Source organism: Cucurbita maxima, unplaced genomic scaffold, assembly GCF_002738345.1.
Source record: "Cucurbita maxima cultivar Rimu unplaced genomic scaffold, Cmax_1.0 Cma_Scf00020, whole genome shotgun sequence".
NCBI classification, from domain to species: Eukaryota; Viridiplantae; Streptophyta; class Magnoliopsida; order Cucurbitales; family Cucurbitaceae; genus Cucurbita; species Cucurbita maxima.
Window position 1 is genome coordinate 1,271,620 of NW_019272036.1, and position 15,818 is coordinate 1,287,437.

General features: G+C 36.9%; 3 protein-coding genes across 14 annotated transcripts; all 3 read right to left on the reverse strand.

The window, feature by feature from the left end:
- Positions 1 to 358: 358 nt before the first annotated feature.
- On the reverse strand, positions 359 to 2,294 carry LOC111494803 (60S ribosomal protein L23). Its single transcript, XM_023144793.1, has 4 exons — positions 2,168 to 2,294; positions 1,620 to 1,904; positions 737 to 778; positions 359 to 630 (listed from the first exon to the last, which is right to left on the reverse strand). The coding sequence occupies exons 1-4, from the start codon at positions 2,178 to 2,180 to the stop codon at positions 548 to 550; spliced, it is 423 nt and encodes a 140-aa protein (XP_023000561.1). The 5' UTR covers positions 2,181 to 2,294; the 3' UTR covers positions 359 to 547.
- A 736-nt stretch (positions 2,295 to 3,030) lies between these two features.
- On the reverse strand, positions 3,031 to 7,269 carry LOC111494756 (zinc finger protein HD1-like). 3 transcript variants are annotated; one of them, XM_023144739.1, is made up of 5 exons: positions 7,020 to 7,269; positions 4,971 to 5,726; positions 3,762 to 3,953; positions 3,548 to 3,673; positions 3,031 to 3,479 (listed from the first exon to the last, which is right to left on the reverse strand). In XM_023144739.1, exons 1-5 carry the CDS (start codon positions 7,068 to 7,070, stop codon positions 3,372 to 3,374), a joined length of 1,233 nt encoding a protein of 410 aa, XP_023000507.1. In that variant the 5' UTR covers positions 7,071 to 7,269; the 3' UTR covers positions 3,031 to 3,371. The 3 variants fall into 3 exon arrangements, with proteins under 3 accessions (XP_023000507.1, XP_023000506.1, XP_023000505.1); XM_023144738.1 differs by lacking the exon at positions 7,020 to 7,269 and adding an exon at positions 5,851 to 5,998 and having other exon boundaries at positions 3,554 to 3,673; XM_023144737.1 differs by lacking the exon at positions 7,020 to 7,269 and adding an exon at positions 5,851 to 5,998.
- A 1,590-nt stretch (positions 7,270 to 8,859) lies between these two features.
- Positions 8,860 to 14,891, reverse strand: LOC111494769 (TLD domain-containing protein 2-like). Of its 10 annotated transcripts, none has more exons than XR_002720233.1 (9): positions 14,549 to 14,890; positions 12,907 to 13,325; positions 12,733 to 12,805; positions 12,576 to 12,656; positions 12,326 to 12,389; positions 11,660 to 11,747; positions 11,484 to 11,568; positions 10,429 to 11,124; positions 8,860 to 9,108 (listed from the first exon to the last, which is right to left on the reverse strand). XR_002720233.1 is itself a non-coding variant. In XM_023144759.1 (8 exons), the coding sequence occupies exons 1-8, from the start codon at positions 14,647 to 14,649 to the stop codon at positions 11,086 to 11,088; spliced, it is 945 nt and encodes a 314-aa protein (XP_023000527.1). In that variant the 5' UTR covers positions 14,650 to 14,891; the 3' UTR covers positions 9,846 to 11,085. The 10 variants fall into 10 exon arrangements, 3 of the variants coding, with proteins under 3 accessions (XP_023000527.1, XP_023000526.1, XP_023000528.1); XR_002720234.1 differs by lacking the exon at positions 8,860 to 9,108 and adding an exon at positions 9,846 to 10,118; XR_002720232.1 differs by lacking the exon at positions 8,860 to 9,108 and adding an exon at positions 9,846 to 10,194.
- Between the last annotated feature and the right edge of the window lie 927 nt (positions 14,892 to 15,818).

Here is a 15,818-nt window from a genome sequence, read left to right on the forward strand (position 1 = left end):
GTACACAAATAAAATTTTTTAAGAATTTGAGGCATAAACTTAAAAACTTGTGAGCTGAGCTAAACCCTAAATAGATCACTTAAAAACTAATTATTAATGCTGTATATAAAAAATATATATATATATTCTTTCCCACAATTCCTATTATAAAATTAAAAAAATATATTCTTTAGAAGGGTGTAAAAAAACCTCCCCCTAACCTCAAGTAGGGGAAGCCTGGAGAAAACTCAACATATAACAACGTTCTAAAACCTTGAGGGTTATAGCCGAGATGCTATCTCGAGTTATCTTGAACGCGAATCCTAAACATATTCTATCAACCCACAAGCTTGTAAGGGCAAAATAACATGAGATGATAGCTATTTATGAACTGTTGGAAACATTCGAGACAAATTCTAAAAAATTCTTATCAACTCAACATCTAATTCATTGTTTTAGAAAGATCCCATCCAAAAAGGTAATAGATTAGTACTATAAGAAACACTAGGATGTCAAAAATGATTACAACTGACCACAGAATCGAGAAGATTGAAACTTAAAAACAAAATTAAACGATAGCATTGGCTGCACTTGCAATCCTAGGCCATAGATCCGCACACTCCTTTCCAATAGGACCCGTAATTGCCGAACCTGTAACAGCAGAGCAGCAATAAACCAACATGATAACCTGTAAAGGGTTAAAAACTAAAGGAAAAGGGAAAATGTGCATCTCTTTTTCCTGATGAATGAATCATACCTTTCATTTCTCCTTTCGGGTTCACAATCACTCCAGCATTATCTGCAAAAAATATTATATTTGAAATCAGAAAATAGTACTTAAAGAAACACTTTAAACAAAATTTCTATACGGATGAATCAGCAGTTTAGGGAAGATGATCTTGTGCTAACTGGCAACGATGAGATCAAGGATGGAAGTATTATAAACTAAATCAGTGTACTGTCCACACGGAGCTGATATGAGTATGGAAGCTTCAACGTATCTGCAACGATGGACACTGTCATTTTACCAGACTCGTAACTGTATCAACCATTATAATAAGGAGGATACCTGACTTATGCCTGGAAGCTAGATGGGTCTAAATGGAGGATACCATTACAATAGGTTGCTTTCTGTTAATTTCATATTAGGGACGCATTGATAGTGAGTCCATGAAGACAAAACACGCACACACGGCTTATTTTACCAAATAGGTTTTATTGAGAGTTTTTCGAAGTTATTCCTTTTTTTTTAAATGACCCTATTTGGCTATTTGACCCCAGTAAAACGTACAACCTTAATGAATACTAAATAAACATCTAAGAAACTCAAAACTAAATTCACTAACAGTGGATGTATCTGGCTTCAGTAGAACCGTTAATCATGGAATTATCATGTTTGAACAATGCAAGCAACCCCATAACAGCAAGGATAACAGTTAATAACAAAAGGCCCAAAGACAAATAAAATTCAATTAGACGCAATCATCCGGGAATGATCAAGTGGCAAACGTCAACCCTAAAAATATAAATTGTTTCTCTCGTGTGATAGATAGCAAACGTGAACAGGAAAACACAATTCCAGATCAAAGTTCGTGTATCATATTGGTTTCCGAAACACAAAAAATAAAAAACATATATACCTTCGAAGTACATGAAAACTCCATCCTTTCGCCTCCATGGCTTGCGCTGCCTAACAATGACAGCAGGAAGGACCTTCTTCCGGAGATCGGGCTTCCCCTTTTTGACAGTGGCCATAACCATGTCTCCAACACAAGCCGATGGCAACCTGTTCAAACGGCCCTTGATACCCTTCACTGAGATGATGTACAGGTTCTTAGCTCCAGTGTTGTCGGCACAGTTCACTGTCGCCGCTACCGGCAGACCCAGTGACATCCTAAACTTGTTACCTGCAGAACCTCCGCGCCCTGACCAACAAGAAACACATCAATCATACACATTCCAGACCTCACACACATAATATCGACATCTCTTCCCCAAAGTTCAATAAATCTCCACTAACAAATTGTAGGTCGTAAAAACGCGCAAAAACAGATCTTATCGATGCATATGAAAGTAGAGCATAATCTTGCGGTGAAAACATAGAGCAGAAGAACCAAAAATCAAAAAACTAAAGCCTAGATGACTAAGCTGCAAAGAATAAATAGAATGGGAACGAGGATTTGCTTACCTCGCTTCGACATTTTTGCCGGCTGAAACGAGAAACTGAGAGGAAATTAGGGTTAAGCAGCGATTTATATAAAGATGGGATCTAGGGTTTATTTCTGTATCTCTTCCTTCCTAATGGGGCCCACTATGAATAAAATTATGTATTAATTATTTTGGCTATCACAAATAAGTCTTAAATTATTGGCTTAATGCAATATATATTTTTATTTTATGTATTATTTAATTTGAAAATTTAAAATTTAGAATTATTTAATTTTCATTAAGAATATGCATGTATAATAAAATAAAAATTATAGGATTTTTTAAAAACGACACGAACACATAAATTAATTAAAATAATTGAAATTAAGCTTAATATTAAGACCATAATGGGTATGTTTTTTAAGGTTACTTATAATGTTTTTGTTAAATTAGATTTTTTGTTCGGTTCAATTTGCGTTGAATTTTCTAAAAATCGAAAAATCAACAAGTTGAAATTTTTTTATAAGTCAACTGACCAATTGACCAATTAAAAAAAAAAAAAAAAAGAGTCACCGCTTAAAAAATTAAGAATATTTCATATTTGTAATCGATATTAGGAATGCGTTGTGATTTATAAATGTCTAATATTCAAGTTTTATGAAATTTTAATTATTAATATGACATAGATAAGTATATTTTTTTAAAACAACTAAAAAAAATAGACGGACAGCTCAATCCAACATAATCTGAAAAATAAAGAGATGGGTAAAGTTGGGTTGTGAACTCTATTCAAACTGCTCGAGCTACCAACCCAACCAACCCGAAAATCTCTGGTTAGTCAAAAATATTTATTCAGACTCAACCTACACACACTCTTAAAATATCTCGGAAGCAACTTTAAAATTAAATTTGAAAATGTATTATATTAATTATAGCAAGTTTATGAGGGCAAAAAACCCTAACATTTACAAATCAAGGATTTTGAAATTTGTTGATAATATATCTACAAATTGATCAAATTGATCAACAAAAGATCTCTAAGTTTGATTGCTAAGTGGGGCCTCACTCAAACTTATTTCTATTTATGGCCCTTCTTCACTATCTCTTTCTACTTCATACCACAAATATTTATTCATTTGGGTCCTGCAAAATTGTAGTTTTTTCCTCTTTTTTAATTTTTAATTTTTTTAATTTTAATTTTATTTTTATTTATTTTTTAATGATTTTATTTAATTTTTTAATAATCAAATCCATGACTGGATTGGATAGTTGCATTTGAAGGAGTTGACACCAGTGATATGAGCAAAGATATCAGAGGAATCAACCAAGCTATCTTCTTCCTTCACCACTACCTGCAAACACACGCAAGCCATTGATTTATATCAATTTAGTTCAATACAATTGGCTCAAAGTTCAGGACCTTTACTTCTTCTTCTCTTTCATGGTTGCTACCACCTGCCCTTTGAGTCTCTGCCAATTCGTCGTTCTTTGCAAACCGTCCCCGAACCCGTGGTCGGCTATCCGCTAACGTTTTCCGACATGCATACTGTCGATCATTTCGATTCCCACCGTCAGCGACGTCTCGAGTTTGATCATAAACAGAAAGACATAAGAGAGAAAGATTGAGAATAGACCTTTATTTTCTTGCTGAAGTTCCTCTCGTTCCTTTTCTTCATGTACCTATGAATCTTCTCCTTCCTCTCTTCCACTGACAGCTTTCCCACTTTGAAGCTACTGTCCTTCAAGCTTGAGAGCTCTGATGCTATGCCTGTGCACTTCATTGCCCCACCTCCACCTCCCACTTGTATCCTCTCATTGTTTACCACCTTATATGCAACAAAATGTATTGGATTGTTTAGCTCATCGTTGTCGTAACATTCATTTGTTGAGGATTGTTCGAAGGAGTTGACTAATTTAAGGTACGAGGCTTTTTGGGGATCCCAAAGCAAAACCACGAGAGCTTATACTCGAAGTTGACTATATCATACCATTGTAGAGGGTTGTGACTTCTGACATGGTATTGAGCCATGCCCTTAACTTAACCATGTCAATAGAATCCTCAAATGTCGAACAAATAAGTTGTGAGTCTCGAAGGTGTAGTCAAAAGTGACGTAAGCGTCGAACAAAGGGTGTAGTTTGTTCGAGAACCTAGAGAATGAGTCGAGCCTCGATTGAGGGGAGGTTGTTCGAGGGGTTTCATAGGCCTTAGGGGAGGCTCTATAGTGTACTTTGTTCGAGAGGAGGATTGTTGGAGGGAGAGTCTCACGTTGGCTAATTTAGGGAATGATCATAGGTTTATAAGTAAGGAATACATTTCTATTAGTATGAGCCCTTTTGGGGAAGCCCAAAGTAAAACCATGAGAGCTTATGCTCAAAGTGAACAATATCATACCAATGTGAAGATCTATGATTCCTGACATCATATCAAGCCATGCCCTTAACTTAGCGATGTCAATAGAATTCTCAAATGTCGGACATAGAAGTTGTGAGCCTCGAAGGTGTAGTCAAAAGTGACTCAATGTTGAACAAAGGATGTACTTTGTTCGAGGACTCCAAAGACGGAGTCTAGTCTCGATTAAGGGGAGGTTATTCGAGGGATCTATAGGCCTTAGGGGAGACTTTATAGTGTACTTTGTTCGATGGGAGGATTGGTGAAGATTGTTGGGAGGGGGTCCCACGTTTGCTAATTAAGGGAATAATCATGAGTTTATAACTAAGAAATACATCTCTATTGATAGAGGCCTTTTGGGGAAACTAAAAGTAAAGCGTGGAGCTGATGCTCAAAATGGACAATATCATACCATTGTGGAGATCCATATTCGTACCCGGATTTAGTTAAGTACCTGAAGGTCTGGTGGATGGAAAGTCCCTTGCATATAGTCTTGGCTGTAGACTCCACAGTTGTCTCCCTGATAATCGAGGTCATGCGATTGCAATTCCGTTCCGAGTAGAGAGAACATTCCACAGCTTTCGACCGACGATGCAGCGGGGTTCATCGATGCAGCAGGCAGATAGTTTGTCATGGTTGCTCCGACGAACGAGCACGACGGGGAAGAAGGGTTCAGTGGCATGTAGGATGTCATGGAAGACAAGCAATCATCAACGTAGATCGACGGTAGATCCTTGTCGAGGAGAGTTGCAACAGGAGGCATAGGACACTGCATAAGCCCCTCAGTCATGGGATCTACTAATGGTAGCTGGGACTGCACTTGAGGAACATCAAACTGGCCTGGATGGATGCTGCTGAGATATTGAGGGATTGAAAAGGAAGCTGATGGAGAGAAGTCTATGGAAGCAGAGATGTCATTGTCAAGTTCTTCTTGGGAATCAAAGATACTGTTGGCTGCTATGTTAGTTGTAGCGGCCGATGCGTTGTTAACAGGTATAAACGACGCAGCCGCCGTCGCAACGTTATTGCCATTACCATTGCCATTGTTATCTGTTTCTGGAGAATGAGACACATTGGTAACACATGATGAATTCTTGTCGTAACAACAATTTGAGGTAGAATTGAACTCGGAGTTCTGAAGCGTCTCCGAGAACAGCTCGGGGTCACAGAAATCAAACATTTGTGCATTGATTGGACTCGAGATTTCTTCCTGAGAAAGACACCATCAAAAGGCAACATCAACACCATGAACACATACCAAAACTACAAATAGAAACCATTTCAGAAACGAAACGGATCAAAACAAGAACAAGAGGGTGTTCTGATATAACAACCGATATGTTCTTAGGGATGACGATCGTGTAGAAATCGACGTTTGCTTCAAACAAGAAAGAAGCACGACTCTTCATATTAGAACCAGAAGATGAGAATTATAAAGCGCACACAAACACATGAAGTTACTCTTCAAAAGGAAGGAATGGTCTCTAATGCTGCATGTTTGTTGTGCAAAGTTGAAAATGATATGCATTTATGCTCGTGTGACGGAAAAGCAAGAAGCTAATGGAATACTAAATATGGTCGGATTAGTGGCAAATGTTCTAAGTTTGGACAAACAAAGAGAATTTAAAACCCACTTTCATTTTCTCTCTCATTTATCTTAAACACAAGGAACAAGAATCAAACCCCGGAAATGATATAACAAGAACATTTAAGCCACGCGAGGATTGTTGGGAGGGAGTCCCATGTCGACTAAGATCATGAGTTTATAAGTAAAGAATACATCTCCATCTGACGTCTCTTGAGGAAACCAAAGGCAAAGCCACGAGAGTTAATACTCAAAGTGGACAATATCATATCATTGTAGAGAATCATGATTCCTAATGTAGTATCATAGCAATGTACTTAAGTTGCTAGTCTCAAAGGTGTAGTTAAAAGTTACTCAAAGGTTGAATAAAGAGTGTACTTTGTTCGAGGCTCTAGAGAAAGGAGTCGAGTCTCGATTAAGAGGAGGTGGGAGGAGGTTTGAGGGCTACATAGGACCTCAGGGGAGGCTCTATGGTGTCATTTGTTTAAGGACTCCAAAAAAAGGAGTCGAGCATCGATTAAAGGGAGGCGGGAGGCGATTCGAGGGCTACATAGGGTCTTAGGGGAGGCTCTATGATGTACTGTTCGAGGGGAGAATGTTGGGAGGGAGTCCCACATTGGCTAATTAAATGGATGATCCAATGTATCTCTATTGATACGAGGCATATCAAAAAAACAAAAAACAAAACTACGAGAGCCAATATCATACTACTGTGGAGAGTCGTGATTCCCAACCACATGTTTCTCAAAGAAAGAAATAGTACCCATTTCTCAAGCACGAAGAACTAAAAAGGGCAGTTGGGAATTTTGTCATATACCTTATGGGCATTCATGAAAAAGGAGACGACGATCGAGGAAGCTGACTCGAACCCTCACGAATATCATACAAAAATAGATAAAAAAAGGGTAAGAAGATTACAATGGGGAGGATCTGCTCCGACACAGAGCGGCGGCCGGCGTCCTGTAACATGGCTGGAGTAGAATGAACCAAAAGGGGTTGTTTCTAAAATGCAAAAGAAGAGAAAAACAGTGGATTTTGGTGCATCAAAGAAGAAGTTTAAGTGAAATGGAAGAAGAAATACAAAGAACACAAAAAACAAATCTCCATGGGAAGCCAAACAGGATAAAACAGACACAGAGTTTTATAGTAAAAAACAAGGAGAAATGTCCTGTCTGTGTGCCTGTGTGTGATTTTTTTGGTTTCTAGAGAGAGAAAGTTAGAGAGAGAAGGAAAGTTGTTATTTTTCTAAGTGTAGGGATGTCCGTGCGCCGTCAGCCTGGCATTCAACGACTGGTCAACCCGATGGTCGCGGTGGGCCAATCTATATCTTGGTTTAACGTTGTAATTTTTACCTCCCATGACACGTGGACACCTTTTGTCTTACAAATATACTTTTAATTCTTTTAAACTAAATTCATATTTTGGTTTATATTTTAAACCAGTCAACTTTCTAAGGTCAAAACAATCTTGAAATAAATGTATTATTGTATTTTAATTTTATTAAAATAATGGAAGTCAATAGAAAATTCATCGCTCGAGTTGCTTTTTTGTTCTCTAATTCATGGACGAGACGTTTTGCTCGTAAAAATGTTCGTATTCTATACATTTGGTGTACTATTTTTTTTATGTTAAACTAACATTTTAACTCTATTTAAAAAATATATTAAACTAAAAAAAAAAATTCATAAATATCTTTACTATTATTTTTGGATTTAACCGGTTAATATTATGTTTAAAAAATATCATTGAATTTTCAAAAGGCTTTTAAAAATATGGTTTCAAAAATTTTATTAATACTCTTCAGCTTTTTTAAAAAATTTAAAAAAAGTTTTTAAACCTTTTTTAAAAGTTCAAAAATATTCTTTAACATTGGTACAGTGTTCCAAAAATACTCATTAATTTTCTAATAATATATAAAGTGTCGAGAGATGATTTTCGCTTATATATTAATACTAAATATTTTTTTTGAACTTTTTTTTTAACGTTAAGAGTGTTAATGTTATTTTGTTTAAAGTATTAATGGTAAAAATATTTTTTAAAATATATTAGTTTCATTCCAAACTATTTTTTTTTTTAATTTAAGATATTTTTTAAGATAAAGTACAAAATTCATGAGTATTTTAATTAATTTAACATTTTTTTGTATGAATTTAATAAGAAAATATCATAATTTTAATACAAAACTATTGTTGTCGCTAAATTCTTTAATAACTTTCAAACCTTAAAAAAATGAAATAACCTCCTCGACCAATGAGAATGAGACACTTGGCCATATATTATTGTTTTTTTTTAAATAAAAAAAAGTAGAAGATAAGATTTGATGTCTCAAAGGATGTCTAAAAGCAATCTTAATCACTTTATCATCTCAATTTTTATTTTTATTTTTTGGGAAATTTAATTACCATTATTGTGTTTGGTGAGTGGAAAGAGAACCTTGACTTTGGTTTGACAAACATGTGTGACATAAGATATGATTTGATTGAGAATATAAAATATATTCTATGCCTAATCTTTTTTATTTATTCAACTTTAACAATAATCCCAAGATCATATTTTATATTTCACAAAAATTGCATAAATGCGGTATTTATCCTACGCTACATAGGACAACAATTGTGCAGCTCTTATGCTAACCCAACAAACAAGTCAGTCATGTGTCGCAGAATATGATCGAGTTTTAAGTCATGTTTGAGAGAAACATTATAAAAAACGTGAGGAAGGAAATACGTTGAAAACAATATTATAGGCTAAGAACGAATAATCAACAACCACAACTTTGATAGAATATAACCCGAAAATAAAGAATTGACAACTAATCACATCTCGTTATAATACATTTTGGGTATTTTAGCTTGCGTAGGTGTTTAGATATAATTTTGGTGAGCAGTAGTCATGTAGTTATGGACAACACAAGCTGGACAACCTTGACCGAGACATCAAACATGCAGTCACAAGCAACACGCCTTGGTTAAGTATGACTATGACATGTAGCAATCATCATCAGTCCCTAAGAAAAAGGTTTCTAAATACATAACAAGTGGACTCATCATTTGAATCGAAAAATGCAAACACATGCAACATGAATCATGTCGTTCTTGGGCTCCCGTTCCTTTCATATGCTCGAGATGTGTACCACTTTCACACACAGAATCCACCCTACTCATACGAATTTCGCAACCACTAGGCCTCGTTGGTATCAATTTCATATGCACCGACCCTGAGGGACACTAAATGCATCATTATTCATACCTATATGAATCTCACACATATGAGGTCTCACACGTATAAAACATTATTCACAATATGTGACAGCAACATCAACATCGTAAACATTTCTTTTCATAAAAGATTTAGAACATATTCTAAGAACACTTCGATTATGGCTTAAACAACTATAAACTTATAACATAACCCAACGATGCCCAAATCTATTCACAACTATCGGTAAATACGTGTATAAACCCTCTCGTTCATAATTCCTTTCCTACTTAGATACCTATGGAACTCTCGAATTAACTTTAAATTAAGAGAACAAACTCCCTAACGTCATAACTTAATAGACATAACTCAAAATCAAGCAAAATCAAGATAACGACAAACTAGCTCGAAATTCTCGAGTAGATCTTCAAGCATTTTCCACATTTCGAGACGAAATTCCCTTCTAAAAGGGGAACCAATTGTTTCTAGTTAAAGTAAAAATAAATAAAGAGAGAAAGGGTAATGTTTGGAAGTGGTTCACTTTCCTAACTCAAATTCCTCCATGTTTTGAACCTTATGCTGTTTTGCAGTTCAGAGATATTGTTCCAATCCATAGATCTTAACGTACATTTCTAGCCTTTACTAAAGATGAAACATATTCCAAGCTTTGAATGGATCCATTTTCTGCTATTCAAAACTCAAGTCTTTTTACGATCGGTACCCGAGTTCTTCGATCACGTGCTCGTGTGCTCGTTTCCATAATGAAGATTAGAACCCGAACAGAGCGCCTACAAAGGCTGTCTCACTTTTTAAATGCCCCTATCATGTCAGCATTTGGTTTAGTAAGTTCTACATATTCTTGTTCTATTGCTCCCCTCCCTCCATCGTCGTCGTCCTTCCAGATAACGACGTCGGTACTTTAGGCAAAAGTAATTCAAGGCATCCGAAAATCGTATCAATGACCTAAATGAGCTGATAAGGCTTTCAAACTAATGAGAGAATCCCGTTTTGAAAAGCACGTTATTGAGGGGGAGGGGGACGATTTCTATCAGTATGCAAACAAGAGTACCAAAAAAAAGAAAACAGCAGATATTAGTTCGATACGATCAAGAACAGAGAGAGCTCTTACCTGTCTATCTGCTATTGGCGAGTGGTAAAGTAGTGAACTCAGTAAAGCAGCTTCGCTCTTGAACCTCGTAAACTATCAGTCCGCTTCACTCCTCCATTTCTGGAATTGTTTAACCTTTCTAGGCTTCTCTCTTGAAACTTCTTTCACTCGGTAAAGACGGATGCTAAGGCTAGCAAGTTGAACCGGATCATCGGATGCATACCTGCACTTTGTCTGCCTCGTCAAGGGAACCCGGATACTTCCCTTGTACAACCCATTGTTCTTCTTTTGACGATGAACTATTCCATTACAACAAGCTTCATTTTTTCACCGGGTTTCATTCGATTTGTAGTGGCTTGGATGACGGAGAACCCCATGAAAAGTTAGAATTCATACCGTGTACTTTCATTAACAATCTAGAGTTTACATCAGAAGAGGGCATCAAAACCCAATAAACATTAGTTCGATGAACACTCAACAAGAGACAATAATTGTTGATCTGATGAAGCAATGAATGATATTACACAAAGAAAGAAAGTTAAAAGACTTCTTTAAGAGATAGATAGTTTTTAATTCAATATTCAATAAAATTGTTGAAAGAACAAAAGGAAAAATGAAGAATATAATCACAAGTAATTAAATACGAGCACAAACTATAAAAAGAACCGTAAAACATCTTCAGGTTAAGTATCTCGATGCATGAGCGAAACCCCACAACTGCAAAAACCACAAAAGCTTATGTAAAAGCCATCACCTTCACTTTATATTACTAAACATATAGTATGACAAGGCATGTAACGGCCCAAGGCTACCGCTAGCCGATATTGTCCTCTTTGGGCTTCCCTTCAAGGCTTTAAAAGGGGTCTGCTAGGAAAAGGTTTCCACACCCTTATAAAGGGTGTTTCGTTCTCCTCCCCAACCAACGTGAGATATCGCAAGGCACGTGGAAAATAAAATGTCATACTACATCATGTAAAGCACACGATATCATGACAGGTGACTTATTGAGAATCGGTACCTTTCATCTGCTCAATGGGTAGATATTCAAGCTATGCAAGTTTGAGAAGTTAACTTACCTCGACATTTTTCAGCTCGAACTCTGGGTCGTGCGCCAAGCATAAGCTATCAAATGTGTCACATGGTCCACTACTTCCATTTAATCTTGTTACATGAAAGTAGACAACTTAGTAAAGTTTGCTGTATAACAAGAGTGGTAGGCAAAAGTTTGATGGAAAAAAACAGAGTGACTCACAAGTCATCGTCCAAACGCAAGGCAAAGCTACCACCGCCTCCGATTGCTAGTAAATCATTCAAGCAAATATAATAGTAGGGGTTAGCTCCTGCATCAGTGGAACAAACACAAATTTGTCAAATAACAGCGGAATAGAACCGTGGCCTCTTTACGGAGGTTGGCCGGGAAGAGATGGAGAGTCTTTCGATTTTGAAAAACAATGGAAGTACAAAAGTAAAAGCCGAAAACCAATGAGAGGAACAAAGAAAAGCTCCAATTGTGGAAAACTACAAGTGAACACTCCTTGGAAGTATGGAACTTTAAAAGAGACAAATATGACTATCAATATATCCCGAGTGAAGACGAGCTCCTTGTAAAAGGTAAAGCGACAGACATATCGATGGTTTCAAGAAGAAGCCCTCGAGCAAAGGAAAACAAGAAGAAATGTATGCTGCTTTTGTGGAAGAAAGGTAGAAAAACACGAGGAAACGAACAATGGAGACCATGAATTTCCTCGAGAAATTTCCTCATTGTATTCATACATACCGACTAACAAAGTAACACGTGCATAAATGAGGCAAACTAATATATTTCAAAAATTGAACAAAACACGCGCAACACATAGGACTGATATACTTAACAATATGACTGAGTTCCCCATCGAACACGCCAAAACAGAATATTTACCAGTTGCTCTAAAGAGCCTTGGATCGCCATATTTGGTTGTGAAAACAAATGTTTGGTTGGTTCCCTATCAAATAGAGACAATCATAAAAATTAGATCGAAGTTACAGTAAGAAGGGCGAAGAAATGCAGGCCGGTTTAGAAGCTAAAAGAACTTCTAAATGCCAATTTCCTTTACTTCCTCCAGTGTCAAAAGTCGTATGAATATGCAACCATTTTAAAGGGAATGGAGGGACAAGAAAAAGCTACCCACTTGATATTTTCGTTTGGGCGTAGGCTTCAAAGGGCATTCTAGAAGACCACCAAATATGGCGCCTCGTGTATCTCCGACAATCTAGATTAAATAACCACATTTTATCGCTTAAAAGTTGTATCATCAGTGAAACTCAAACAGTCATGGGGCGACATACCAGTAAACAAGGGCCAGAAAGATTGTGGCTATTGCGAATAAGAGTTTGAAGCGATATACCATGCTTCGTTGTACTGCCCTTCATTTGAAACGAAACGAACCAGATCACAGATCAAATATAAACAAAATACTTCATTTGATATAGCTCAAAGTTATAATATTTCTGCCGAACTACCTGTACAGTAAGATCCATTTGCACCCTTTCACAATGTTGGGTAGACAACATCCCAGGAATTCATACAAGTCGGCAGAGATAAAAGCGGATGTATCTGTGAGGTCTGATATCGGATTCCTTGGAGTGGGCTGCTCCATAGCTTCTTCAAATACTTTCGAACTACACGTGCTCCTTCCAAATGCCGGGTCATCATCGCGCTTACTATATATTTCTTCCGCCTTGCATCGTATAGTACATTCTAAACGGGTATCTGGGCCTTCCTCCTGGAAATCAATGTTTGCATCGCAAAACCGAACCGAGGGAGACTGAACTTCATTGGTGTCTTGGTGAGAATCGGTTGATTTAGATCCACGTATGGACGGGATTACTAAGGATAAATATGAAGACAGTGATTTTCTTCCTTTCGACTTTGGCCTGGCCTACATAACTAAAACCATGTCACAAGCCAATAGGTAAAGACATTCACAAATGAATCAATCAAAGAAAAGGAGATGAAACATTGAGATTGAAACCTCTACTCATATACAAGCTTTATAATCTCAAAATAATAGGGGTCAAGGTCAGCCAGTGAGACAATGGGGGATAAGCTTCATCGTCGAAAGGGAAACAACCCGGATCACCAACTAAGGCCCCTAAATGACCGCTCAGCAATCAAGCAGTTCTATAGCCTAATATTTGAGTGTGGGGAAAGTGAGGTAACTAAGCTTGAGCCATATACTTACAAAGTTACAATACAAAACTTCTGCCAAAAAAACTTCAAGTACTAAAAGATATATGCGAAATGTGAATCAAATACCATAAAATGAACCCTGAGGTCCTAAATACCTCAAACATAATTCCTCCGGTCAAACATCTTGTTTCCTATAAGTACTCGAACCAATAACCATATTAGTACAGAACAAGGTTAGGAACCACGAATCTCTACAATGGTATCATATTATCCACTTTGATTTTGGTTTCCCCAAAAGGCCTCATGCCAATGGAGATGTATTCCTTACTTATAAACCCATGATCAACTCTTTAATTAGCCGATGTGGGACTCCTCTCCCAACAGTTCTCAACAATCCTCCCCTCGAACAAAGTATACCAAAGAGCCTTTCCCTGAGGCCTATGAAGCCTTCGAACAACCTCCCCTTAATTGAGGCTCGACTCCTTTGGAGCCCTTGAACAAAGTACACCCTTTGTTCGGCACTTGAGAGTCACTTTGACTATACCTTCAAGACCCACAACTCCTTTATTCGACATTCGAGGATTCTATTGACATGGCTAAGTTAAGGGCATGACTCTGATAGGAACTACGAATCTCCACATTAGTATGATATTGTCCACTTTAAGCATAGACTCTCATGGCTTTGATTTTGGTTTCCCCAAGAGGCCTCATACCAATGGAGATTCATTCCTTACTTATAAACCCATAATCAACCCCTTAATTAAGGACTCCTCTCCCAACAATACTCAAATACTCAAACGTTAGCCCTACAAGAATTCATTAATCCCCTCACGGGGTCCCAAATATCCAAATACCCACAAAACCAATCACCAGCCAAACCATAAAATCACAAGACACACAATCTCTAACCAGCATTCAAAGCCTTCCAGCATATGAATCAAGCCAAAAACAATCATAAACAATCGCAAGAACCTGAGTATGAGAATCAGGCGCCGGTGGTTTAGGGGATCCCGAGGTAGTGAGATTAGAGAAGAGGCTGGAGAACCTCTCGGAGAGCTTGTCCTTGATAGCATACATCTGGGTCAATGAAGATCAAAACAAAAAAGGGAAACGAATAATCTTTCAAGCTGGGGTTGCTTGGACCTTCATGATTCTGTGTTCTTCAAACTTTGGGTTCCCCAGGATTGAAGAAATCAAAGAGAAAAGAAGGAAGCGAAGGGTGTCGGTGGAGGATAGAGACACTCACAGATGGGTGTTGCGATGAATCTCAGACGGCTGTAAGAAATTATGGAAAGAGAACGGTGGTGGGGTGATCTTCGACTACGAAATATATACATCGAAGCATAGTTATGAATTGGATTAGTTTAGAAGGAAATAGTTAATATTTTTCATCTCATCTTTAACTGTAAATATAATTATTTTGGGGATTAATGTGTTTAAGACCCAATTTTAGATATTAAAATTGTAAAAGCTTGCAAATTTTGAAATCTCATCTTTTTATATATCCATTATTATAAAATCTATTTTGAAATTAAAAAAAAGTGGTTGACTTTTTCAATAGAGAGGGTGGACATTTTTTTTATAAAAAAATATTAATTTATTTTTCCTAAAAAAGAATATAAAAAAATTTAAGGAAGATAGGGATATGTAGTCTCCTAGTACACAAAATGTCGGACGAAGCTAATCTTTTTACTGTTTTGATGGGCCAATAGGGCCCACTTAAATATGGGCCTACTTTGGGCCGGCTCTGAGCTGGCTGTTCGAGCATTCTCGACCAAAATAATATCTGGTGAAAATTGGAGATTTATTTCACGAACTCATGGTTTAGAGTTGATTGGATTGGTTTGGTGATCTGAGCAACTTGAATAGAGTTTACAACCACTTCGAATGAGTGGGCTTCTCCATCCTCATCCCCATTAAAATCTCAAAATTGGCTGATTTATTTTTTTAATATGACCCTATAATATAGTATTTATAGATTAAGTTTCGTGGGGAGGTGACAGGAGGTGAGTATATAGTCCAATCTCTGACCCCATTTCTATATCAGGAAAAAAAATGTTTTCGAAAAAAATACGCTTATACAGTAAGACATCCGCTCCTGAGCTGAAATCTCTACCATCCCAGGTTCCCGAAAAAGGGTAAATATAAATTGATTTATAAATTTAAATAAGCAATGAAGCAATCAAGGAAGATGAATGTGGATTTCTACAAATGTTTATAGATTCCTTTTGCCATTTAAACA

Excerpts from the sequence above, each read along its gene's own strand:
- LOC111494803 (XM_023144793.1), bottom strand. Across the intron at positions 779-1,619 it reads AGTTTTCATGTACTTCGAAG|ATAATGCTGGAGTGATTGTG; the intron begins GTATATATGTTT and ends TATTTTTTGCAG. Across the intron at positions 631-736 it reads CCCGAAAGGAGAAATGAAAG|GTTCGGCAATTACGGGTCCT; the intron begins GTATGATTCATT and ends CTGCTGTTACAG.
- LOC111494756 (XM_023144737.1), bottom strand. The coding sequence starts at position 5,925 with ATGAAGAGTCGTGCTTCTTTCTTGTTTGAAGCAAACGTCGATTTCTAC. Across the intron at positions 3,674-3,761 it reads ACTTCAGCAAGAAAATAAAG|TATGCATGTCGGAAAACGTT; the intron begins GTCTATTCTCAA and ends AATGATCGACAG. Across the intron at positions 3,480-3,547 it reads AAAGAGAAGAAGAAGTAAAG|GTAGTGGTGAAGGAAGAAGA; the intron begins GTCCTGAACTTT and ends GTGTGTTTGCAG.
- LOC111494769 (XM_023144758.1), bottom strand. The coding sequence starts at position 14,653 with ATGTATGCTATCAAGGACAAGCTCTCCGAGAGGTTCTCCAGCCTCTTC. Across the intron at positions 12,657-12,732 it reads TTTCTGGCCCTTGTTTACTG|ATTGTCGGAGATACACGAGG; the intron begins GTATGTCGCCCC and ends TATTTAATCTAG. Across the intron at positions 11,569-11,659 it reads TTGCGTTTGGACGATGACTT|ATTAAATGGAAGTAGTGGAC; the intron begins GTGAGTCACTCT and ends TCATGTAACAAG.